This window comes from Dipodomys spectabilis, unplaced genomic scaffold, assembly GCF_019054845.1.
Source record: "Dipodomys spectabilis isolate Male_0828 unplaced genomic scaffold, ASM1905484v1 ptg000178l, whole genome shotgun sequence".
NCBI classification, from domain to species: domain Eukaryota; kingdom Metazoa; phylum Chordata; class Mammalia; order Rodentia; family Heteromyidae; genus Dipodomys; species Dipodomys spectabilis.
Window position 1 is genome coordinate 6,479,231 of NW_024870855.1, and position 26,250 is coordinate 6,505,480.

The window sequence follows — 26,250 nt, forward strand, 5'->3', positions numbered from 1 at the left end:
CTACCTTCCTTACCCAGCTGAGATTTCATTGCCCTGCTTTCTATCTGCCTGTTGCCTTCAACTGCAAAGCCTGACTGATCTTAACTGAAGAAAAATTGGGGCCACCTTGAAAGTCACACATTAAATGTACAACCAACCATATGGCACACCCCTGAAGTCACCCGGTCATCCTAGTGGTGGATTGCTTTATGTCTTCTCACTTTCTGTAGCTCTCCAGCACCTCGTTTCTCATTCTCCAGCTAAGCCGTCGATGTGGTCCCTATATCACTGAGAGAGCAGAATCAGTCAGAAGAGAACTTCCCTTCCACCACCTTCCATACCTTTGTACAGCGCCTAGATGTGTGCTCATTTCCCACGAACAAGAATGCTGAACTCTTCTCTAGAGAAAACCTCCCACTACATCGATGGATTTCACATCTCTTGACTGATTGACTTAATTCAATTCTCCACCTCTATGAGATCCATACTATAGCAAATATAAATGAAGTCTTAGTTTTCATCTTATAAAACAAACCCTCCTGATGCACATTTTGTCTTGATGTCTCCAATTGTTCTTTCATTCTTTTTTTTTTTTTTTGTATCTACTGTAACCACTCCAGTTTCTCACCATGACTTTGAGGCTTTAACCACTTACTTCAAGGCACTAATTCTGTTAATGCTCAGTGCTTCTATAGCTAGTTGACAAGGTTAACATTCCCTCATAAAAACGACTGACTTACATTGAATTTTGGGAGCTCCAATCTCTACCTAATGAGCCCCCTTCTTGGTCTCCTTGGACATTTCCCCCTCTTCCCAGGCAGCTTTCTTATTAGGGGAACTCTTGGGCCTCTGCTTGAATTTCTTTTCCATCTTCTCTTTCTCTTGCTATCTTCTCCAGGCATTTTGCTTTGCAAAGCAACCATAATCCCATGAACTCCCAAGTTCATTCCCTTAGCACAGACTTTTTCAAGAGCATCTACCTAATGGGTCTCTCAATATTTTCTCTCAAACATTTAATGCCCTGTCAAACATGACTTGTCCCAACTGACATGCTAACACCAAAACATATCCACACCTCTGCTCTTTCCACAGTGTTTCCATTCCTATACATGGACAGCCTCTGCTCCTTATGTTGCTTAGGCTAGAATCACTGCACTCAGTGATCAGCCTTGACCTGTGTTCTTTGTCTCATATCCTGAAGTGGATCTATTGCCAAATTCTATTAGCTTTTTCTTCATAACATATGCTGAGGATGCTGAGGACTATTTTTTAAAAATACTTTCTTTTCATCCCATCAGGTATGAGCCATTGCTTCCTCATCTGCTTACCTAATTGCTGTAGTAGCCTCCTAACTGGACTTCCTGTCTCAGCTTTGGACTCCTGGCATTCTCTGAGTAGTGGCTTGGGGGCTTCTCACTTCCTTCCAAGAGCGAGTGAAAGTCCTTGCATTGGCCTTCAACACTCAAGACGATCGGATCTCTGCTTCTTCTTTGGCTTCCTGTCTGGTCACTCTGCCCCTCATCAGCCCCATTCCAGTTTTGCTGGCCTTTCTGCTCTTCTGTGAACCTGCCATATATATATACTAATTATCTCTACTTGTTGGAAGTTATCTGTCCCAATAGAGATGCCTTCTCTGATTAGCCAACATCAGATAGTAACTTCCTCCCAGCACTTTATTATGCTTTGTCCTCATTTATTGCCCTCCTATAGAAGTTATCGATGCTTAATATACTGTGTCTTTGAATGCTTGTTTACTTTTCTAAATTTGTATTTATCCTCAAGTTGTGTTCTAGCTCCTAGACTATTTGGGAAGATGCTAACTCACCACTGATGGAGGAATGACTGCCTCAAATGATTAAACAATGCCAGATTTCATGAGAAATCTGATCTACAATGCCACCAGGAACTTGAAACATAGCTCCCCGAGATGCTGAGTCCTTGTGCTCTTACTCAGCTTTTTTGCTCACAGTTAGTGTTCTACCACTTGAGCCATACCTCTGAGTCCAGAATTTTGCTGGTCAATTGCAGAGAACAGTCTTGTGGACTTTCCTGCTAAGGCTGGCTTTGAACTTTTATCCTCACATCTCAGCCTCTTGAGTAACAAGGATTATAAGAGCGAGCTACTGGCACCTATAACTTGCCCAGAAAAGAGGTTCTTTCTTAGGGAACTTTATCTTTACACGGTTTAGAATAAATGATTGAATTCTCCCTCCTTTTAACCCCCTCTGATGGAACCATCTTCCAATAGAAAATAGGAACAGTTTCCAGTAGGAAGGCAGAAGGTATTGGCTTAATGGCATGCTATCTGAATTCTGTTCTTGATTAATATATATATACATATATATGTACATCTATACATATATGTATATGTCAAACGTGTTCTTCCAGCAATCTAAAACTCATCATAACTTCACTCAGAGTCACTAAAATGACAGCTCTGCATTCCCAGATGTGACAATATTGGCAAAGGAAACTGAGGAACACTTACACAGTTTCAGACAGAGCCACCAGGGGACAGCCTAGAAGGAGGCTGTGCGTTACATGTGGCTGCCACTTTGCTGGAAATCGAGGAAGGAATTGCTCTCTCCATGTGACACAGATGCTTTCTGTGGGATCCTTCCTTTGTGTGGCCCACTCACCTTTGCAAATAACCTTAGATCTTTCTCTAGAATCAGAACTCAAACATTTGTGACTGTTCTTCACTCAGAGTCAAGAATAAAGTTACATAAAAGGGGAAAGAACAAACTTTAAAGTGCGGTTTGAATTGTCATTTGATGTTATGTTCAGTAATCTTCAGCAAATAGGTACATGTTACTACCACGTGAGGGAGAATATAAGTTAAATAAAAACTTCTAGCGGCAAGCCTGAAGGCTATCATAACAATACACAATAATCGGGTTCTAAACATTCCTCAATGCACTTTAGTAAGTCTGTAAGCTTTCTGGTTTCTGGATCAGATTTCATACACATTACACACCAAAGAAACAGAGGCAAGTCAAATGGATGGATTCTGAATTGGAAACTGAAAAGTGAATCAATTTATTGTTTTTGAAGGTTAAAAAAAATGACAGGCTTGCTTCTTCTGACAATTTGCCTATGATTAGGTTTTGGAGTGGAGAGTAGTGTCTTTTCTAATACTTGAGTTTCAAAAGCTACTTCAGATTATTCCATTAATATGTTCATTGGTAGGTCAAGTAATCAGCTTTGAGGAGCTCACATCTGCATGAATGCAGGAGATCTTCATAAAGCTGGGTTGAGCACAGTGGAATAAAGAGATTGGCCACAGTAAATAGAAAGCAAACTGTGAAGAGAAGACTTCATTATACAAAAGTCTTTTTTCACTTAGTGGGATACTCTTTTTTCCTGCTGAAATTTATTATTATTATTATTCTCTAAGTAGCTGTAGAATGGGATTTTTAACCCAACGTGTCTGTGTATGAGTACAATGTTTCTTATAACTCACCCTTTTTCATCATTCCCTCATCTCTTCCAACTCCACATCCTCTCGATCCTCTTAGCTCCATTTTCACATATGCACATCGACTCTTATGACTGCATTTAGTTCACTCTTCCTCTCTCCATCCATCTACTCCCCTCCCCTTCATCTTGCCCCCTCTACCTGACACCTCAAACTCCAGCTTCTGGGTATTTATTTTGTTAAACTGTAAGTTAGTTGTTTAGAGGATTTACATCATTGGAATACTCTCTCGAATATACTATAATTTGGTTAATACATTTATGTACATGTACATATGACCCTGTATATGTTTAAATATATTATCTGTTGGCTATTTGTGGGATTCAAGAAATGTCTATTTAGGTCCCTTACCCATTCTAAAATTTTTTTCCTTGCTGTTTTGTTTGATCCTTATATATTGTATTAATCTTTTATTGGATGTATGTTCATCCAGTGTATGCTTTAGAAACCCTACCAAGTACTAAGTAACTCTAATGAATTAAATTTGAATTAACAGATCACTGCATTGCGAGGAGTATAGAGTCAAAGGTAACCACTCCTGGTTAATAGTTTACAAGTACATCAATGTGGGGACATACATAATCTGAAAATGTATTTCTAAATAAGCATGTTAGCTATCCTCTTGAAAAAGTGACTCAATATTTCACTGCCAGCAAATTCTTGCATGGAAAACATAAAAAACTTCTTTGTGTTGCATTAGAAATCTGATAAATATTTATTATCAATGCTGTTTGCTTTTAATCTGTTCAGGATATCATTTCTCCAGCTCCTTAGTAGTTAAACAAAAATGGCATTTACATTACAATATTGCTTGCCAACAATTTCATTTTCTGGTTTAGTCAGCAGCCCTTCACGCTTGATTAGTCTTTAATTATACAAATACCTACATATTAAAAAAAAGTTTTCTTTTTTTCCATACTTTGAGCATGTAATTATTTTCTCTTGCATGCAATAACCTTTAATTTTAGGATTAAGCAACTGACTCTTTTTAGTATGGATGGGTCTTTTCAAGTGTTAAAGTAAATTTGGATATTGTATTATGAGAAAAATTAACTTTGGGAACCCACTCATCAGTCCATCTGACAGCTAGTTCCTTGGTAACTGTAACAGAAAGCACTGGGTATAAGGAAAGAGAAAACAAGACTTCATTCCTCCAGCTTGTACCTATTTCTACCTATGTCTTCCATCTAAGAATATGATAATTGAATCAGTTAGAATCTATAGCGTACCTATTTCTCCATTTCCATAAATTAGGGATAAGAGCATAGATTTCACATAAAAATGTTTCATTTTATTTGACATGAAAGATTTGTAAACACAAAGGGTATTCATCATTTGATTGAAGAAAGCCACAAACTGTAAACTTGGCTAATCAGAGATTTCTCTAACATATCCACAGACTGTTTAAAAGAGTAGGGGTAGCTTGCTGAGTTAAATGCTCTTTCAGTTTGTGTGCCATGACTGATATTTGGGACCATTGAAAAGGCCAAATAATGTAACACTTCAAGGTGGTACTTCCCTCTCCTCACGCAGGCAAATCCTTTCCACACGGTGGGACACATGGTTGGCAGTCATTCTGTATATGCTGCCATGTTTCCTTCACCATTTCCTTATAAGACTCAGCAAACCAGCCAAAGAACTTCAGAGCACTAAATATGTATCTTGTTCTAGTTTCCACATTAAACATAAGAGCTGTTCACAAGACTCACAGACACGTTAAACCATGTCCATGCAATAAGCTTTAGCTCATATTTAAAGTGCTACCACATGTTCCCTCTTACATATTGCCTGTTTCATAGTTTCATTAGCTTGGTGACAAAGGTGTCTTCCAGTCTCATCTAGAAGTGACTCCAGTCTCAGAGTTGGGCAGGATGGTAAAGTTCATTGGGCTCAACACCATTTATTCAAGAGAACCACGGAAGTGGTCCTGATTCACTGGATCCTCTTGCTAGCTCCACACATCACACTCTACCTTCATGCAGATCTAGGAAACTCTGTGCTGTAGGCGTGCATAAGAGCTACCTAGTTCACCCCTGCCACAACATCACCACGATAGTGGGCTACTGCAGTGGACAAGACAAAAATCCCCGTGGTGTGAAATTCCCATTGGAGTTGTAAGATGAAGCAAATAATCCCCTGTGATGGGTCAGGGAGTGCTAAGTCCTCAGAAGAAAGACAAAGAATGGAAGAAAGGTGCTACCCAGACGTTGTAATATAGGATGGATAAAGGATTGTGTTTCTCAGGTGAGGCAAAAAGTTAAGACAGCATCTGAAGGAAATGATGGAACAAGCTAGACAGATATCTAACAGAAAGGTATCCAGGCCGAGAGAATAGTAAGGGCTAAGGAAGGTTGGACAGTGAGATGTGTGTGTGTGTGTGTGTGTGTGTGTGTGTGTGTATGTTTGTGTATGAGTGTGTACCCAGGTTCCATCTTCATACCTGCTTCTATTTGAAACTCCTCTTCAAAGTATTTTGAGTGTTCCTTCTAATATTAATCTCTGCCATTTTGAATAATATCCTTCAATTGTTTTCCTTCAATGCACTAATTTTGAACATTGTCTATTGAGTGAGGATTGAATACTCCTTGTCTCCTCCTCATTCCTCTCAACAATTGCTGTTTGAATATGCATTTCTTTCTTTTATTTTTGTGTTATATTTTTCCTTTTAAAATTTATTATCTTTACGTAGTTGTACAAAGGAGTTACCGTTTAACAAATCAGTTTATGGATATCTTGATCAATGTCGCCCCTTTTAATAAAGCAGTTCTTTTTTTGTTGTTGTTTTGGGTCCGGTCGTGGGGCCTGAACTCTGGGCCTGGGTGCTGTCCCTCAGCTCTTCAACTCAAGGCTAGCGCTCTACCACTTGAGCCACAGCGCCACTTCCAGCTTTTTTCTTTTTGCTTATGTGGTGCTGAGGAATTGAACCCAGGGCCTCATGCATGCAAGGCAAGCGCTCTACCACTGAGCCATCTTCCCAGCCCAATAAAGCAGTTCTTTTTATGACAATGGAAGTCCTGTTCACTGTTGAGGTTATTAGTATGCTATAATTACATTTTTTGGTAAGTTTTTGTGGTTTTGCAAAGTTAATAAATGCATTTTGGGGGGTTTATTTGGCTACTTAGTTTTATTGTTTTTAATCCATACTGTTCCCAAACTCACAAAAATGGTAAAACTACATAGAATACTGTTGGCTGAAAGGTCAACCTATCCAGTATTCTCTTAGCTTTTCTTTTATTCCCTTCTCTTCTTCCTCCAACTTTTCCCAGGGATGTCCCTCTTGCCATACACCATTGTCTTACTCCAAGATGGACTGGCTGCTTTCTGAGCCTGCTGTGAAACTGCCATCCTGGGATTCCTTTTGACTTCTTTCTATGGAAAATCTCCACTATTTCTCTCTCTTTTTTCCTTTTTTCCTTTTTGGTTTACTCTCTTGTTTGGTTGGAACTCTTCCTGTAGTAGATTTGATGGACGCCTGACAGATATACCTGACAGACGCATTTGAGGTATATGTTTTAGAGACTGCATCTGAGTGATTTAAGTCCACTCACACCTGATAGATACTAAGTGTGTTTGGCACTCTAACAGTGGAGATAGTATCTATCTATGGGAGTCCTCCCATCCCATGGTGGAGTCTGAGGGCCACTTCAGAAGGGAGAGCCATTTCAGCTCTGCTTGGGTCTTTTTGTCGTGTGTGTGTGTGTGTGTGTGTGTGTGTGTGTGTGTGTTGTGGGGCTTCAACTCTGGGACTGGGCACTGTCCTTCAGCTCTTCAGCTCAAGGCTAGTGCCCTACCACTTGAGCCACAATGCTACTTCTGGTTTTCTGGTGGTTTATTGGAGATAAGAGTTTCATGGACTTTCCTGTCTGAGTGGCTTTGAACTCAGATCTCAGTCTCCTGAGTAGCTAGGATTACAGGCATGAGGCACCAGCTCCTGGCACTTTGCCTGGTTTTATAATACCACACAATTCAACCCACAGAACAGTTAGATCTATAAAATCTCAAAGTACCCTACTCTTTGGCCTATCATATTCAGAATAATGGAGAGCTGTCATGTCTTGGTTAGATAGGGGGAAAAAACCAGATTCGTTAGGAAATGATGGTCTTTACTTATATGTACATTTCCTCTCAAATGAAAGCAGCTGATTTAAAGGAGTCTAAATCAAGCTTGCATTTCCCAAAGCCCATGGAAGAAGTAGTCCACACAGGGATGGGGTAAGACAATGGGAAAGAATGATAATCTTAATAAGATCTAAAGCGTTTAGTGTTTATTCCAGTGCCAGGAATTTGCATAAATATCATTACTGCTAGGTTTTGTTACTTTCATTAGTAATCATCTTTTTTTTTTTTGGAGGGGCAGAATAGGGTTTGAATTCAAGGCTTTTCTCTCTCTCTCTCTCTCTTTCTTTCTTTGTCAGTCGTGGGGTTTGAACTCTGGGCCTGAACGCTGTCCCTAAGCTCTTCAGCTCAAGGCTAGTGCTCTACCACTTGAGCTACAGCACCACTTCCAGTTTTTCTGGTGGCTTATTGGAGATAAGAGTTTCACGGACTTTCCTACGCTGGCTGGCTTTGAACTGTGATCCTCAGATCTCAGCCTCCAGAGTAGCTAGGATTACAGGTGTGAGCCACCGGTGCCTGGCTCAATCTTTTTCTTTTGTGAGCTAGTACTCAAAGCCATACCTGTAGCCATACTTTTCAATTAGCATAGGGACTTGCTCCTTTCCCTCAGCTTTTCACTGCTTTGAGATCATAGACACGTACCACTGCATCTAGCTTCAAGGAGATGTTGTTTTGTAGATTCTTCTGCCTGGGCTGGTACTGGATCCTCACATTCTCATGCCAGGCATATGCCACTGCACCAGACTACCGGTTGAGAAGGAACCTTTGTGAACTTTTCTACCTTGGCTGGCCTGAACCATGACCCTTGTGTTTTCAAAGACCTAGGATTACAGGTGTGAGCTACTAGTGTCCAGCCAGTAATTTTTAGTTTCATGAAGTAAAACTGTCTGTAAATAAACTTAAGGCAGTCTGATAACAGGTGCTTCCACACTTGTGAAATGAATAGTTATTGAATGAGAAGTCAGCATGTCCAACAATTATAAGCAGCCTTTTATAGAGAGAGAGATGGTGGCCTATTTTAAGATGCTTGGAATTCAAGTAAGGTAACAAACAGCCATAAAGATGATGAAAAAAATTCTCTGAACACATGCCAGTGCCTAATGTAGGAGTTTTAGAGAATGGGACAATTACTTGTTGAGGGCTGAGCTACGGTGAGGCAGGCAGAAAAGAAGGGTGAGAATCCCCTCGAGAGGGGGACTGAGTGGGACACATCAGGGCACAGGGTGAGGGTGGGTTGATGCTGTAGTGAGATGGGAGAAGCAATTTTGGATGGGCCCAGAGGAAGTTGCTAGGATTTGAATGTACTTCCCAATAGAGACCTTCTCCCCCCACCCCCACAACCTTTAAGAGGAAGATGAATGGATGCGGTTGTCACAAAAGCAAGTCCCTCCTTCCACTTCCTCAGGCATTCTCTCTCATTGCCATCATGCCTTTTGCTATCTTATGATGGGGCAAGAAGATCTTTACCAGTTGTGGCCCTCGGATCTTGAACTTCTAGCCTTTACAACCACGAGCCTAATACATTTCGGTGCATTACAAATCACCTTGTCTCTGGTATCTTGTTAAAGCAGGAGGAAACGGATTAAGGAAAGACAAAAACAATAACAAACAAAATGTTCTTTCAGGAAATGTTCTTTTGGCAGTGGTTTGTAGGATGTATTGGATCATGGAGAAAACAGAAATAGGATCAGCTCAGGGAGACAGGTGATAGTCCTGACCTACATGGGGCCAGGCTGAGGCAGAGAACCAAGCAATGGAGTTTATCTGACTGGGGGCCTGGTCCTCAACTTTTCTTCTCTGGGAGACCCAGCTTTCTTTAGGAACCTAACCTAGATAATCACTCAAGTGTTCCATGCTTCCTTTGTTAGATTTTAATCTATTACTGAAGTTTAGTAGGCTTATTCACTCTTGATTTGATGTGAGTTTCAACCACATAGGTAGAGGTGTACATTGAATTTTTAATTTCCCTGCAAGATGTGTTGGCAGGTGCGGGTGGGGAAGGCAGGCATTACTTGGTTCTTTCTGACTGTTGGGTAGTGTTTACAAGCTCATCAGCACATGCAATATGCTGACAAAGCTGCTTCCTGTACTCTTACATGACTAAGAAATCCAACCTTCTCCTACCTGAAAAGCTGGGCCTTCCAGGCTAGGGTTTAAAAATTCATCTAACAGGGGCTGGGAAGGTGGCTCAGTGGTAGAGCGCTTGCCTTGCATGCATGAGGCCCTGGGTTCGATTCCTCAGCACCACATAAGCAAAAAGAAAAAAAACAGAAGTGGCGCTGTGGCTCAAGTGGTAGAGCACTAGCCTTGAGCTGAAGAGCTGAGGGACAGTGCCCAGGCCCAGAGTTCAGACCCCACGACCGGACCCCCCAAAAAATATTCATCTAACATTTTCCCATAGTAAGAAGTACATTTTATCTCTCAACTCAATGTATACATACAATATATATGTACGATTAATTCTGACTTTCAATATATAGGTGTATATATGTCTCTATATGTTACTAACTACATACATGTATGTCTATATGTAGAACATTAAAACAAAAGTTTCAAGGAAAAAGTACATAGACTTACTCTGTGTGATATGCCTGGTCATGTTCTATGCTTTTAATTTTTTCTTTATAAATAAAGTAAGTTACAAACCACGAAGCTAATTTAATAGTCACTTATAATGTCATGATGGAAGACATTTCATGTTCCCCCAATCTGAGTCCATGTTCTCACCACAGTCAACACAGGATCTATACAAAGATCCAGGAGTCACAAAGGTACCACTGGCTTTCTACAACATACTAATCACAAAATGCACCAGGCTCAGGATGGGTAAGAAGAAGGGAGGATAGGAGCCTCCTCCCCAGACTCAGAACAGAGAGAATACACACTGGTCCACAGATGGCCACCCATCTTGTATTGGGGAAGCCTCATAACTCCAAAAGCACCTGGAAAATTAATTAATCAAATTTACTTACTGTGTTGGTGCTGGGGCTTGAAATCAGGACCTCATGCTCTCACATGACTTTTTGTTTTGTTTTGTTTTGTTTTTAACTCAAGGCTGGCATTCTATTACTGCCAATAAGTCTCATGGACTTTCCTACCCAGTCTGCCTTTGAACCATGATCCTCAGATCTCAGCCTCCTCAGTAGCTAGGATTACAGGCCTGAGCCATCAGTACCTGTCACCTGAAACTGGGAAGAATGAGAAGCTCCTTTCCCTGCTCCTTCTAATGACAACTGCCTTCAGGTGGTTCCTCCAGGACCAGAACAGACTCCCTTACTGTTTTCCCTGATAAAGCACAACTAATTTGAGAGAAACCTGATGCTGCTTCTAAGCCTCAACTTCTGATAGGGACAGGGGGAAGGCCAAGAGGAGGGGCCAGAAGAATGAGCAAATACAGCCCGGTACCCAATGCACATATGTGAAAATGGAAGCAGGTAACTTGAAGGGGTGGATGGAGCTAGGAGAGAGAGGGAAGAAGACAGAAGGGGTGATGTTGATCAAAATGTATTGTCCTCATAATCTGATTTACTGAAATGAAACCTTTTTGTATAACTAAAAGGTGATAATAAAAAAATTGGTATACTTCACTCATCTCCTCTTGATACAGGCAAGATATCAAGGGGTGTGTTTATCTGGGACCGCTGGATCTTTCAGGCTATGATTCTTCTTCCTCTGTCCTGACACTTCAGATTATTTCAATCTGTGTCCCAGTGGCAGAATCAAGCTGGCAAGGAGATTTTTCTCAAAGTTTTCCCCCATTGCTTAGAGCCAAAGGTTTTGTCCTGTGACCTTTTGATTCCTGGTCTGCATCTAATCAATGTCAGGTCAGCTTGAGAAAAACTAGGAGGTTAGGCACAGGTCCTCAAGAGCACAGAGCCTAGTTTTAAAGGCTCACTCCTTTCAAATCGTAGGAAGGAATGATCACTTGGGGAAGAGAACATTTCTTGTCCACCCTCCCCATTTGTTTGGTGGCTGATTTGTTTCCAGTTGCAGTGAGGAGGTCAGAGCAAGCCAGGGAAATGAATAGAATGAGAGCCCGCCGGCCGCCTGGAGCAGGCGGTGTTACGGATCCCAGGCCGGGCGATGTAACTCACTGGAGTGGCAAATTACATCAGACCTACAGCTGTAACCCGACATTATGATTAATTTGATCAGTAATTTCTCCTGTTTTTCATTTTAATCGGTGTGACTATTCTGCTGTGGCAGGTCTTTCAGATCTAATTAAGATAAATTTCCCAGTAAAAGACTTGGCAGACTTTCCAAGTCAAATCCAGGCATCGGGTGTGAAGACCTGCAGGGCTCAGTCAATCACCTTCTGGGGAGGGCCGGCCCTTGTGCCCGCAATCACCCATTCATACTTAAGCAAATTCATAATCTCCAACACTGCTTAGTCATTCTCTCTCTCACTCAAAAATATGTCCCAGACATTAAAGGATAGGAAAAAAAACCCCCCACAATATGTCATTCTCCTCCAAACTACCTGGATGACCCTATAAGTGCATGCTATAGAATTACCGAGTTTCTAAAAGAATTCTAAAATAAATATGTGTATATTCTATACACACTCACTCTTATATCAAATATTAATGCAGATGTATAAATATTGAATACACACACATATAAGTATGAAGATTGATAGTCTGTAAACATCTAGTTTCACATGTATACATATAGTCTAACCTTTGAGTACAAGTACACAGGTGTACATGATGGACTTCAGGCCAGCAAGGCCTTGTGAGTTTACTTTTCCAATTTGTTTTGTTGTAGGTTACCCGCCCAGTATTCAGTTATGCATCCTTAGGCTGATCTGTGGACAAGTTCTGTTATGTTTTTGGTCTTGGACAATGAAGGTGTAATGAAATTTCTTCCCAAAATCATTTAATAAGCAAGGTCTGCCTGACCAATGGACAATACCATCGGGCAAATGTCAGAAACTTATCTGGCCTACAGAATCCATATACCTCCTTATAGGAAATCTAAAAAGACAGGCCAAGAACTTCAAAAGGTCAGGTGTTTTGGAAGACTTATCGTCCATTTTATTAAGAAAACATTGCTCTCCAGCTATCAAAAACAGAATCCTTCATTCTAACAGGAACAGTCATTCTGAAGACGTGCAACTGGAATTGTGAGGCTTAATTTGCATATCACCTTGTGTGGAACACTCCCAATCTCTCTTATGGGAGTAAAGAATTTCTACACATGCCCACTAAAAGCAGGTTAAAAGAATGACATTCTGACTCCCCGTATGGCTTCTATTCTTGGAGAATGATTTTGCTTCTGTGTTGCATATACCTTGGTGACTTTTGCTCCCAAAATAGAACATTGAGATGATGATGGTGATGATGATGATAGTGGTGGTGGTGGTAGCAGTGGTAATGGTAATGAAAGCTACTTTTCTTCTAACTGAGGCAGATGGTCTCAAGTCCACTTTCACTGCTGCATGAAGAGAAGGTCCATGGAGACAAGATGTGATTGCCACTGCCACAGAGCAAGGCCTCAGAATTACGATGAGACCCTCTGATTTTTACAGGTGTTTTGTTGGCTGTTTCAGCTTTAATTCAGTTAGTGAACATAAACAACGATAATTTCTTCATACTTGGCATTTCAATTTGGTGGAGATGACCCCAACAAAAATAGTATAGTTAATGAAGTAAGAAAAGAATAAAGAATCATGTGGCCTGCTCCTTGTCCTCAGACTTAGAGCTACTGATGTGTGAACAATAAGATGACAGGAGAAAGAGAAGCTAGGAGCGATCCGTGCAACAGGATCATCTTCTATCTACCACCATCTTCATATACAGGGAGAAACATGATATGATTGAAAGGAGCCCTCTTTATAAAGATGAAGGTCCTATAATGAAAAAAAAAAAAAAAGCAGGTGCTGAGTGCTGGTGGCTCACGCCTGTCATCCTAGCTACTCAGGAGGCTAAGATCTGACGCTTGTGGTTTGAAGTCAGCCTGAGCTGAAAAGTCTGTGAGACTCTTATCTCCTATTAGCCACCAGAAAACTGGCACCATGGCTCAAAGAGGTAGAGTGCTACTAGCTTTGAGCAAAAAAGCTCAGGGACAGCGCCCAGGTCCTGAGTTCAAGTTCCATGACCCACAGATACAACAACAACAAAAAACCAAGCAACTCAGTGGTTATGATGTCAGATCATCTTCCTGGTCCTTTGCCCATCTGTGCAAAGGACCTGGGAGGTCTGACAGGTTCACTGAATAGTTTGGCTGCTCCAAGTATGGGCAAAGGATCAGTGGAGACCATCATGGAGAGTTAGTTGGGAATGCAGAATCTGGGGGTGGGCTCTCTAATTCAGATCTATGGAATCCACAGTTAGCAAGGCCCCAGTGGGCTTTGTACACAGAGAAAGTTTGGGAAGCCCTCATATAGAGTAGAAGAGACAGTATATAATCTCTGACTCATCAGTTGTTTGTGTCAGGATGTGAAGCATAAAAAAAATCACTCATTTCCTTGATTAGATTTTGGGCATCAGATATCTCTACATTTGAGATTTTTTCCCTCAGATATAGGGATATGAACCCAAGTCCAGAGCTTGGGAGAGGCTGGGGGGGGGGCCGGTAATAAAGCACAGATATTGTTGTTTATATTTCCCTCCTAGGGTGGGAATCTGAGAGGGGAAAGGCTGACATGACCACACCTTTCTTTTTAGATCTGTAAACCTACTTTTGCTGTATCACAAAAGTTAGCACCAATTCCTGTAGCTCACACTCAAGATATTTTGTATAAAGGGCAGGGATTTGTCCTTTTAGAAATGAGTAATCTAAAGCTTATCTTCAAGACTATAAATGATAGTCCCCAACCTTGGCTATATCCATGTGTGGGGGCTGGGAGAGGGGAGGGTGCATTTAACACATGCTAATGCCTGCTACAGTTAGATCTTTGAGCAGGGGAGTCCCCAGACATTGGTAAAAGAATATACCAAAATCTCTTTAATCCCAATGGGCACCAAATGCTGACAACTAGTCAGAGTTGGAAATTTTTGTCTTGAAAAAAGAAAACAAAGGAATTATGGACCCAGTACAGTTACAGGAGCCTCAGAGTATTTGATTACATGCAGGTCTTCCTTCCAGCAAGAGGATACCCACTTCATCCCTCAAGAAGCTGGCTAGCAATGCACAATGACTTGTGAGTTGTGCTCTGAAGATTCTCCAAATGGATTCTATGTGGTCATTACTACACTGGATTCTTGGAAAACACCCCATCTTTGCTTTCTGCCTATGAACTTCCTTTCTGTCCAACTTAAGTTCTCAAGGACCATTTGATTGTTGAATTTCCTTCAGAGTGAAGAGTCCTGGAAGGAATCTTACCTCTTAGGATCTTAGGAGTACAAGATTATTTTTCCTCCTTATTAAAAAAAAAAACAAAAAAACAATCGAACTTTTGAAAGCCTCCCAGACTAGAGAGCATTCCTTGGGGGATGCTAGAGGGTTTCACAGGAACACAACATTAACATCACATTAACATAAACATCCTCCTCTCTGAACACTTTCTCATTGTTTTGTTCTCTGTGAATGCCACCTGCAAACTCACAATAGGAGGAAAGAGCTCAACTCTGGAGAAAGAACAGCTAGCCTTCGGGAGCCCATGGAGTTCCAGCTGAGAAAAAGAAGGGAGTCCCTAACTTTCCTTCTTTCTTTTGACAGTTAACTATCTTGTGGTGTAGAAAACTAAGTGGTGTCAGGGTGACACCTGTCAAATGACAGTTCAGACAAAAAATGTGACAGGCTGGGAAAGTTGCATTGATCGGAGCCCAACTGGGCTTGCACACACCGCTGATACTTCTGAGAAGACAGCTGCAGCATACAAATGCTTCTCTTCACTGCAAGTCCACCCGGGGGCTTCACAGGCATCCCCAGGAGTGGCCGGGGACAGGATGCCTGCCCTTTCCACCAGACAGTTATTCCAAGGAGTCCTCTAGAGCTGGTGCTCTCAGCATGGTGTCTTCCTGTGCCTTGTCTTTCATCCCAGGGGACCCTCCCCCCAATATTGGGGTTTCAGACCATAATACTCAGTGGAGGATGAAAGAGAAGGAAAATATCAATGCCTCCAAGAAATCACTTTTAAGAATAGACATAGCCTTGTGCACAGGGATGGGAGGAGGAAACTTGGGGAAAGCGGAGAAAGAGGTTGACATTGTCCAAAAAAAGAAATGTACTCATTACCTGACTTATGAAATGGTCCCCTCTCTGTACAACACCTTAATAAAAACAGTAAAATTACATTAAAAATAGACATAGCAAAAAAAAAGGGAGTTGGGTACAAGCCTGATATAGGCATGGGTTTTTGACTGCCTGGCAGTTTAGATGATTTAACTCTGGCTTGTCATACACATTATTAGACTGACTTGACCTTTAACTTGGAATCCAAACTCTCTCATGTCATGAGTGTGGAGAATGAGGTTTGCAGGAGACTGGGCAAACTCTTGAGCACTGGGAATTCCTCAGTGAAAAGATGTGAGGGCCGGGGGCCGGTGGCTCATGCCTGTAATCCTAGCTACTCAAGAGGCTGAGAGATCCGAGGATGGAGGTTCAAAGCCAGCCTGGGCAAGAAAATCTATGAGACTCAGCTCCAATTAACCACCAGAAAACCGGGAAGTGATGCTGTGGCTCAAGAGCCTTGAGCTGAAGAGCTGAGGGACAGCACCCAGGCCCAGAGTTCAAGTCCCATGGCCAAAAAACAAACCCCCACCCCACCTCCCAAAAAAACCCCAAAAGATGGGAGGGGAGCCAGGGTTGTACTTACACCTGCATGGGAAACCTCACAATCTGAGGCCAGTTCTAGGCAAAAGACGCCCTGAGTTCACACTCTAGTGCCATCAAAAAAACCAGGAAGAGTTGGAGGATTTCCTGGGGGCTATGGTCCAGGAGCACCATGCCCACCACTTGCCCAGCTCTGGAGAGGATTGCTCCACTCCAGGTGCAGGAGTGTGTGAACAGGAAAAATAAGGTATAAAGAACAGGAAGGGAGTAGAGACCATCTGAAGGCAGACTCCAAGACTTCACTATGAAGAAGTATTCACTTAGATCTTTAACCAAATGATTTTGTTCACTACCATCTTGTAAGGACCAGGCCAGGTTTCGCGTTCCACCTTCTTACTTTGGTTTTGAATTTTCCTTCTCTCCTTTGACTATCTTTCTAGACTTTCTTTACACCTGGGCCCAACCTTTTGGCTCCAGCCTGTGGATTCATGACATCATTCTGGGTAAGAAAATGGAAGGTTATTTTAGTTATGCTGACCTGACAGTGGTTACAGAGGCAGTCAAAGAGCAGTGGTTTTTGAAATAGCTTCCATAGGATATCAATTAGCAGTCTATGAAAAAAAAAGGGTTCAGTAGTTATAGAAACTGAAGAATTTCTTGGTTAATAATGTTCATTTGGCATCTCTGTTCTAGGATATCTTTTAGCTTTGGGTATTTTAATGTTATTGAGAAATACCTAGGAGTAGTATATAGTTTGCATCTAAATTATCTTTTTCTTTCAGTACTTTTTAGGTCATCTATCTATCTATCTATCTGTCTATCTATCTATCTATCTATCTATCTATCTATCTATCTATCTATCTATCTACCTACTATCTATCTACCTATCTATCTATATTTAATCTATTTATCTAGCTTTCAATATCTGTCAACTTTCTATCATCTAGATATCAATTACTTTTATATCTCTCTATCTTCCATAGTCTGTCATCTATCAATCACCTACATTTGTTAATTATCTGTGATTTATCAATCAACCAATCCTCCCTCCCTCCCTTTCGCCCTTTCTTCCTTCCTTCTTGTTTTTCTGTCTCCCTTCCCCACCCTTCCCGTTCTCTTTCCTTCTTGCCTATCTCCCTTCCCCTTCCCCTCGTCCCTCCCCTTCCTCTTCTCCTCCCTCCCTCCCTCCCTCCCTCCCTCCCTCCCTTCCTTCCTTCCTTCCTTCCTTCCTTCCTTCCTTCCTTCCTTCCTTCCTTCCTTCCTTCCTTCCTTCTTTCTTTCCTTCTTCTCTTCCTTCTTTCTTTCTCCTTCCCTCCCTCCCTCCCTCCCTCCCTCCCTTCCTTCCTTCCTTCTTCATAACAGGTATTCTAGTACTTGAGCCACACCTGCATTTCTAGCTCTTTGCTGGTAAATTGAAATAAGTCTTGTGAATTAGTCTGACTGGGTGGCTCTGAGCCTCAGTCCTCAAATCTCAGCCTCATGAGTAGCTAGGATTAGGATTAGCGGTATGAGCCACAGACACCCAGCTCCAGGAGTATTTGTTGAGTGTTACACATGTGATGTGGATTGGACATACACACACCACAAGGTATATGAATCTTTCTTAACACTGTATTATTTGTGCTATTTCATAAGTTGAATGTGAAGCTGGGAAAGACTTAAAGATCATCTAATATAAACTTCATGTAATTGCTGATCCACCAAGTCCTAAAGAAATTGGATGACTCCTCTAAAATCCTAAGCTACGGACAGAGCATAGATTATCAAGATTTTTCCCTTTACCTATATGTGTACTCATGATGCAACATTAGAAGTTTAGAAGGAAAAAAGATAGTTTTGGTTTTTACTGATGTTGATGGCAAAAATGAGATTCTGTAGGGTTGAGAAGTTTTTATGTGATGTATTGGAGCAAAATCAGGTTTCATGGCTAAACAGCTATGCTTGCTCCATTTCTTCCTGCTTTAACCTTCTCAGATGCCCACCAACAACCTTTGTTAAGAGCACCTCTCATAAATCTTCTTCACTTCTTAACTTAGAGTGATGCTAGAAATGCATAAGCAATTGCTAGTCTCATTCTGCCTAAAACAGATTCTTCCAGAGTTGGAAGATCATGTTTTTATTGCGTACAGATGCATTTTATAACCCAGTGACGGTTTGGTTTTGTTTAACTTCAAGCACATCTTTTTGTTTCACATTCCTCCTTAGATTTGAATGCTACAGCAGGAAAACTCACTGGTGCCAGATCTCAATCAGGAACCAACTTAGATGCTCTCCTGTTAGTCATCTTTAATCATACCAGCCCTCCAGCCAATAAGGAAACTGAGGCTCCACAAGATGTGCTGACTGGACCCAAGGGTAGCAGAGTTTAGCATTTGAACCCAGATCTATCTGCTTCCAATAGTCTCTCCAAGGCACCACCTGATCTGCTGTGTAAGCCTTCCCTGGACTGCCATGCATACCACAAGTGCTCCATAAATGCCTTTCTATAGAACTTAGGGAGCAGTCACTTGCCAAAGCTTGGGAAGTCAGTTTAAAAGCCCATGGGGATTTTATTCCAAGCCTGCTGGAGAATAACTGATGATAAAAAATACTAGAAGGCAATATGAAGTTTCCATAACTACTGCTTAGATTTTGCTCCGTCAGAGCACCAAGTCAGCTAGCACCTCCTAGACATGTGAAATGACCACAGATGTATACATCTCTACTCAGAATGCTCCTGTTTCAGGAGCATTCCACATTAGAGTAATTTGACAGCCACCCTGCTGTAGATCATGATGGGACTGGATGGTGTATGGCAGCAGGCTTTTTCTGAGCTCATTGCAAATGGCTCATGGAGCTGCTTCCATGGTCATCATCATAGTGGTCCTGTTGACTTTGAAAAGTTCCACACAAGACTCCCTCCCCCCCCCCACTCCATGTCTGGTGCCCTTCCATGTCTGGTGACTTGATGGGAGCTTCCACAGTCCTGCAAACTTACTGCCTCTTTGCTAAGGCCCTCTCTGCATGATTTGACTGATCTTCAGGGCAGTGCCCAAGAATGGTAAATCCGGGCATGTCAAAGGAACACTGCAGTATATAAGTATATTCTTGCTAAACTAATTTTTCCCCTGCCACTCTCAAAGCAATATAAACTTTGTTGTTCCTCCTGGATCTCAAATGCTTGTAATAAATTCTTTGAAATGTCAGTAATGTTGAACTGAGGGTTTTTTAAAGGAGATTTTCTTTCTTTCATAAGAGAAAAAATTGTCCCTGGTAGAGTAGATGGGCAAATATATTTTGTTTATTTTATTCAGCGTTTAATACAGTTGGGTAAAGGGATTCTCGTTTCCCATCTGATCTCTTGCTGAATGAGTGAATCATGAATGAAGCCCTCAGTCTTCTGGATGGTAGCAGAAACAGAAATAAATTCAGAATCCTTTCTGTCTTTAGGCTAATCGTGATTTTAGCAAGTTTATAAGCATGCAATGCATCTCCGCCTGTATACTAGATATAGTCAGCACAATTCCTCCTTTGAGTTTGGGGTGGATTTGCTTATCCATGGTAGGCTTCCTTTTGAACCAGCTGGATCTTGTGTGGACTCGGTTTCCAAAGGTCCCCATGGTTTGGATTGCTCTGGGAAAGCGCCATCTACATAGTGATATCCTTCTGACCAAACTTAATTTCAGGAATTCACTTCAGTAAAAATCTTCAGTCCAGAGAGTCATTTGATCGCCATCACATTTCAACTCAATAAAATAGGAGTGGGATTTTTAATACTGAGCAAGTAGGAAGATGCACATCTGGTCCCCTTCCTGTCCTACGCCATTATTCAACATTGACTTGTTTTTTCTACTGTAAATATTTTCAAATTCAACTTAGAAAGAGGGACTCAAGATCTACGGAAATTTATGGTTGACAGAATGCCATCGACCTTGGAGAATAGTTGCTACTTATATTTTCTGTAGCAAGATTCAGGATGCACTTCAAAACATAGTAATTAGGATAGATTAAAAATTTTAATACAACATTTTAAAACTAAAAAATAAATACTTCCAATTCATGACAGATGAAGGTATCAGCCTCTGGCCATAAAAGAAATACAAATCAAAACAATGCTGAAACTCCCTCTCACCCTAGTTAGAATGTACAACAGAGGTCAAATTCTAATCTGGTCTTATTGAGTGAGCCTGAGTGGTAACTAATCTTTACATTAGCAAATGCATACTTTTTTTTTTGGTCTGCCTTGGGGCCTGAACTCTGGGCCTGGGCACTGTCCCTTAGCTCTTCAGCTCAAGGCTAGCACTCTACCACTTGAGCCACAGCGCCACTTCCATCTTTTTCTGCTTATGTGGTACTGAGGAATCAAACCCAGGACCTCATGTATGCAAGGCAAGCGCTCTACCACTAAGCTACCTTTCCATCCCCACAAATGCATACTTTTGAAAACACATTTTACACAGTCTTTTGAGCACCTTCACCTTTGGGGAGGTGACCAGGCTCTTCATTCTTCACATAAGCCCTGATAGCTGTCTCACTCTTATTTCCACTGATCTCCCTGTGTCCCTCTGATAGTTATTAAAATATGAAATACAACAAGAAAAGGAAAAGATTATCCTGCTTCCTGCCATGCAAGATGGGACGTAGAAGGCCAAGGTTAAATGCAGCATTTGGTTTTTTAAGCTTCTCTAATGTATAGGTGTGGAAAAGCAATCTAGGGCCAGAGCGTCTAGCAGTGACACTCTGAGGATAAAAACTTGACTTTAATTTGGACCCTCTGGCTAAGATAAAATCTGCTGCCGCTATCATTACCCCACTTATGTTTGTCCCCTACTCTCTTGCCACTCTGCCATCCAGCTGAGTGGGAAGAAATTCGCCTGACCTTGAAGAATGCTCAGAGAATCTTTAAGATGATCATATTTTTCAATAGCTAATGCAATTCCAGACACCCACCAACATTCAGATCACAGAAGCATGAACCTAAAAACGACTTTAGAACTCAACATCGATGCAGATGTGATGTAGATGCAGACGTAAAAGAGGGCCTTCAGCCTTCTTCTTCCTCAGATACCATGACTGGGATCCAAGCAGGCCTAGTCCATCTCCAGGCCATTGAGAATGGAAGATGCATGCCTTAGGACTTTTAATGCCCGGGAAGTCCCCAGTTCAAATACAGCCTCCCAAAGAACATTCTTGGGAGCCAAGAATTTCAAAGACAGTAACAAGGAGGTATTTATTTTACTGTTCTTATGCATAAAGTGTTTTTTCCCAAGGTCAAATTTAAGCACTGAAATTAAAAATGGTTGGCTATGTTTGTTTGTTTGCTTTTTTCCTACTCAGGAATGATTATATCATGTCTTTTTTTTTCCCTCCACAGTTTCTTGTACTTATTGCTTCCAATTTGCTTGTTTCTAACATACTTTAGATTTCTCATTTTCCCATCCGAGTCCAGTCTGTGATAGACAGGTTAGATGTCCATCCAGATGGGGTAGATGTCTATCTAAAATCCAAGATCTAAATCCAGCCTGTAAGACCTTTTTATCTAAAACACTTGCTGTTTCCATGAATTTGATCTTGGGTTTTACAGCCACATCCACTGACTTACACTGCCTGCTTGGCTCCCATGCTTGCATTTTCTGCTTAGAACACCTTTCTCCTGGGAGAGATTAAGGTACAAATGGGCAGATCTTGAGTCTCAATGGAGAATCTATAGACAGATTGGCCAGGACCAGCCTCTGGTGTCCATTCAGGATCCTTAAGCCTTTCTATACCCTCAAGAGAGCAAAACTAATGAGCAAAGCTATTCTGCTACCTGAGCTTCTCAGAAGGAGTAATACTTCAGACTTAAGCCTGTCTTGAAACAACCTGGTTGGAAAAATGCAATCATTTCATGGAATTGGGTAAAAGAGTGAAATAAAATTATACTACGATTTTACAGAAAAACCTGACAAGAGCTATTTGGAGATTTTTTTAAATTTTCTGTCAAAAGTGTTACTAACTGGGGCTGGGAAGGTGGCTCAGTGGTAGAGTGCTTGTCTTACATACATGAGGACCTGGGTTCTATTCCTCAGCGCGACATAAACAGAAAAAGCCGGAAGTGGTGCTGTGGCTCAAGTGGTAGAGCACTAGCCTTGAGTTGAAGAGCTGAGGGACAGCGCCCAGGCCCAGAGTTCAGGCCCCACGACCGACAGAAAAAAAAAAAAAAGTGTTACTAACCACCAGCAGCACTATTTTTTTTTGTTTTCATGTTGAGAATGACCTTACCTAAAATATACCATTGCAGTCTACTTTCATTTATTATTTTTTCCTGAAGACTTGATGGTATCTGTATAGCTGTAGTAATAATTGTTTTCCTTGAAAAATGTTTTAAGCAAAAGAGCGTTCTGAATTGTTTTCCCCTACATCTACCTTGCACAGTTCTAAATGAATATCTCATATGGATTTTGAATAATGTGATAAGATGAAGCCTGAATGAAGATGGAGCTATCATATGTGGATGATCATTTAGTTTATCTTTATTCCCTTCATAATTTTCAAACAAAAACACTTTTTTCTAGTCCCTAATGGTCATTACCTTGAGAATGAAATATTGCTGCAGTTCCTTTTAAATAGTTCTTTTTTAAAAGTTCAAGCGTTCTATGCTCTGCAAATTTGAAAACCCTGCAGCTAATGTTGGAACAATTTAAAACCATGAAATTCTCCATGTCCTTTACATGTGCCTTACAAATAAATGAAAAGGTCTTTTATATCTACTGACATAGACAATCAAAATTAATCCTAAGTCTATTCCTTAGTTGAAAAAAATTGTATCAACTCACTCCTTTGGTCATCTATAAAATCCGTAGAAGTTGGTGTAGTACCGACTCTATGCTTAAATATACTCCAAATATATTTATTATGTTTGTAAATTAAAACCCTAAACAGAGAAAAAATTAGAATATTTTCTCATGGTTATACAGAAAGTAAGGTAGCTCTGAGCCTTCATTTTCAAAACAAAACAAAACTAACTAGCTCCTAGATTTCCATGGAAAGTAGCTCAAGGAGGTTTTGCAACTGCTAAGATGCTGTCATTATTCAGGGAAGATTGATAAAGCCATAGCTCTCAGGTGTATTTTTCTTAATGAGAGAGAATGGTGGTCTAGATGCAATTGGGGTCACATCTAAGTAACATTCTTTCCAAGGCATTTGTCCCTTTTGGTAATTTTACCTATTTTGTTCCTTGGGAAAGAGAAAGTGTTTAATCACATGGTACATAGACATATCTAATTTAACTGTTCTTTTTTTTTAAACTGGTTTTTTTTTCAATGCTAGTACTGGAGATTGAACTCAGGACCTCTCACTCTCTTTTGGCTTTTTTACTTAAGGCTGGTACTCTAGCACTTGAATCATACCCTGCTTCTGGCTTTTTGCTGGTTAATGAGAGATAAGAATCTCATGAACTTTTGTGCTCTGGATTGGCTTTAAAGCACAATCCTCATATCTCAGTGCCTCCAGTAGCTGGGACTACAAGTGTGGGATGGCAGCATCTAGCTAATTTAATTGTTCTTCAAGAGCATTAAAGTCATTCTTTGGCATAATTAGTTGAATTCCAGATACTGAAAACATTAGGGTGCTATAATCATTCATTTTTGTATGTTTGATTCTGTCTGCTCTTTTATTAGATACCTAGTGTCCAGTGAAGATGCTTTTAGCTTGTGCTCATTTCAGTGACAGGTCACAAGCATTAGATTGTCTTGTCCTTGTAAGATTTGTAAAAATACATTTCAAACCAGACTCGGGGGAAAAAAAAATGTTCAAGTTGAAAGTTGCCCTGGCTCAAGTGCCCAGAAAAAACAATTACCCTGTAACCCAAATGCCTTCATCTCCAGGAAGTCTTTGGGCTGTTTGGGCAATCCAAGTTCAAAGAGATAAAAAACAAAACAGAACAAAACTATGGAACAGCTAATAAAGCTAGTGCTAAAATATGAAGTTTTAGATCACCTGCCTTTTGTGTGTGTACCAGTCTGTCTTGGTTTTATTTATTTATTTTTGGTTTAGCATAAATGCCATCTCTACTGTTATCAGTGGGTTGGGGAGGGCAAAGAAGGGGGCTGAGCTGGCATTGTTGTGAGTATATTAAGGGCTCACTCTGTTGGACATTATCAGTGTCCTCCAAGCACACTAAATCAAACATTATTATGTAAGTCAAAGAATGTATGGTTTGACTGAACCATTCACTTCTAGATCTGATGTGTTCACATCAGTCATTTGATTTGGAAGTTGATTTATTTTTAAACACATCTAAGGAAGCTTAGTTATATATTCTTGAATGCTTCTCTCCATTCAACACGAGTAGGTTAGCCTGTGGTTAACCTGGTATAGCTATTTTTAATGTCCTCAGCTTCACAATAATAAAGAAAAGGCATTAGCTATTTTGTTATTTTTATGAAGATGCATATTTGTTGAGGCTCTGGGCATGTATTTAGAGTACTTGTTAGACTGTGGAGTGATGGTTGATACCTGGGACATAAGACCAGGACTAAATTTCTTTGCCCTCTTAACCCCAGAGAGTCTTTAGAAAAATAAAAACAAAAGAGCAGAAAGTACTCAAGGTAAGACACTGTTGTATTCATAATACAGAGAAATAACCATCATGGCCTGGCGAACACTGGATGCAGTTCTCCGAGGGGCTACAAAAGTGTGCTAGTAATAATTTTAATTGGATGCTATCTTTGCTGCCTTCAAAAAAGTATCATAAAATGGAATTATTACGGGCTACAAGTACACTTACAGTGCGGGGCCTGGCACAGAGGGGAGGGAGAACATTTATCCTTCGGAGGGCGACATCAATGGGCTTCCATTTGTTTCGTTTACATGCATCCCCAGCCGCCTACCACTTGCTTCCTCGTCCCTAAGCCTGAGATCAATTGGAATTAGACACTGTGGAACTGGACGCTCGATTCTGCCGGGCTCCCTCTGCCTTGGGGAATAGCACACTCCCAGAGCCAGGTGCTCTGTGCTCCGGGGAGAGATTGGAGAACCTACCTGGAGCGGGTTGGGAGGCGGAGAGCGGCGATGGAAGGCCATGCCCTGGCGACTGACTGGCTTTCTGAGCGGGGCTTGAGCTCTGCCGCGTTGGAGAGGCCTGGTTCTGGCTCTGGGGTTGGTGCTGCTGGGGCTGAGGAGTTTGCTGGAGCTGAGCTGGAGGGGCTGGCAGCTTCTGGGAGGCAGGCGGTGGCTGCTGGGGCGGGGCGGGCTGAGGCTGGGGCTGCTGGGGCTGCGAGGGCGCCTGTGGGCCCGGCTGCGGATGCTGGCTGGGTGGTGGTGGAGGCGGCTGCTGCTGTTGCTGGAGCTGCTGGAGCTGCTGGAGCTGTTGCAGTTGGGAGTTCAGGGATGAGGTAGCTACAAGGAAAGAAAGCGTGGAATCAAACAGACATGACAGAACATCTGGCTGTGTGTCTTTGATGACTGACCTGTACCAGCTAAAGATCTGCTCTAGGAAACGTTGGCTCTTTCTCGCAGAGGCTGTTGGGTATGGAAGAGGATCGTGAAATCCTGGGAGCTAAACAAAAATCACTTCTGATGGGAAAAAGTGTCTATCCTGAGACCAGAATGTAACGCATCAGACATTTCTCATCAAGGTAGTGAGCATTACTTAAAAAAAAAAAAAAAAGCAGCATTACTTTTTAAAATGGAGTGTACAAGGGAGAGAGATTATTTTTAAGTACTTTCTCCATCTCTTCCTTTCCATACTACTTGCAAAAATACACTCCAGCTTTCAAGATTTGATTTAGATTTTCAAAGTTCAACGAGTTTAATTCTTTTGGTAAATGCATGACTGGAGTTCAGAACAGAACACAAAATTGTCATCTCCTTTCATCAATGCCATTAAGGGGATCATTTTCACTTACTGCTCAGGGTTTCTAAGATATCTTAGTTTCTACAATGTGTGTGTGTGTGTGTGTGCGCGCGCGCTCCTGTGAGTGCACACGCACGTGCACATG

The 26,250-nt window shown here is 41.3% G+C and overlaps 1 protein-coding gene across 1 annotated transcript in view; it reads right to left on the bottom strand.

Moving 5' to 3' along the window:
• Positions 1 to 26,250, bottom strand: part of Pou6f2 (POU class 6 homeobox 2) — a 398,663-nt gene that overhangs the window by 88,456 nt on the left and 283,957 nt on the right. Inside the window, 2 exon segments of the mRNA XM_042695117.1 lie at positions 25,292 to 25,309; positions 25,311 to 25,648. Coding sequence (XP_042551051.1) covers positions 25,292 to 25,309; positions 25,311 to 25,648 — 356 coding nt within the window.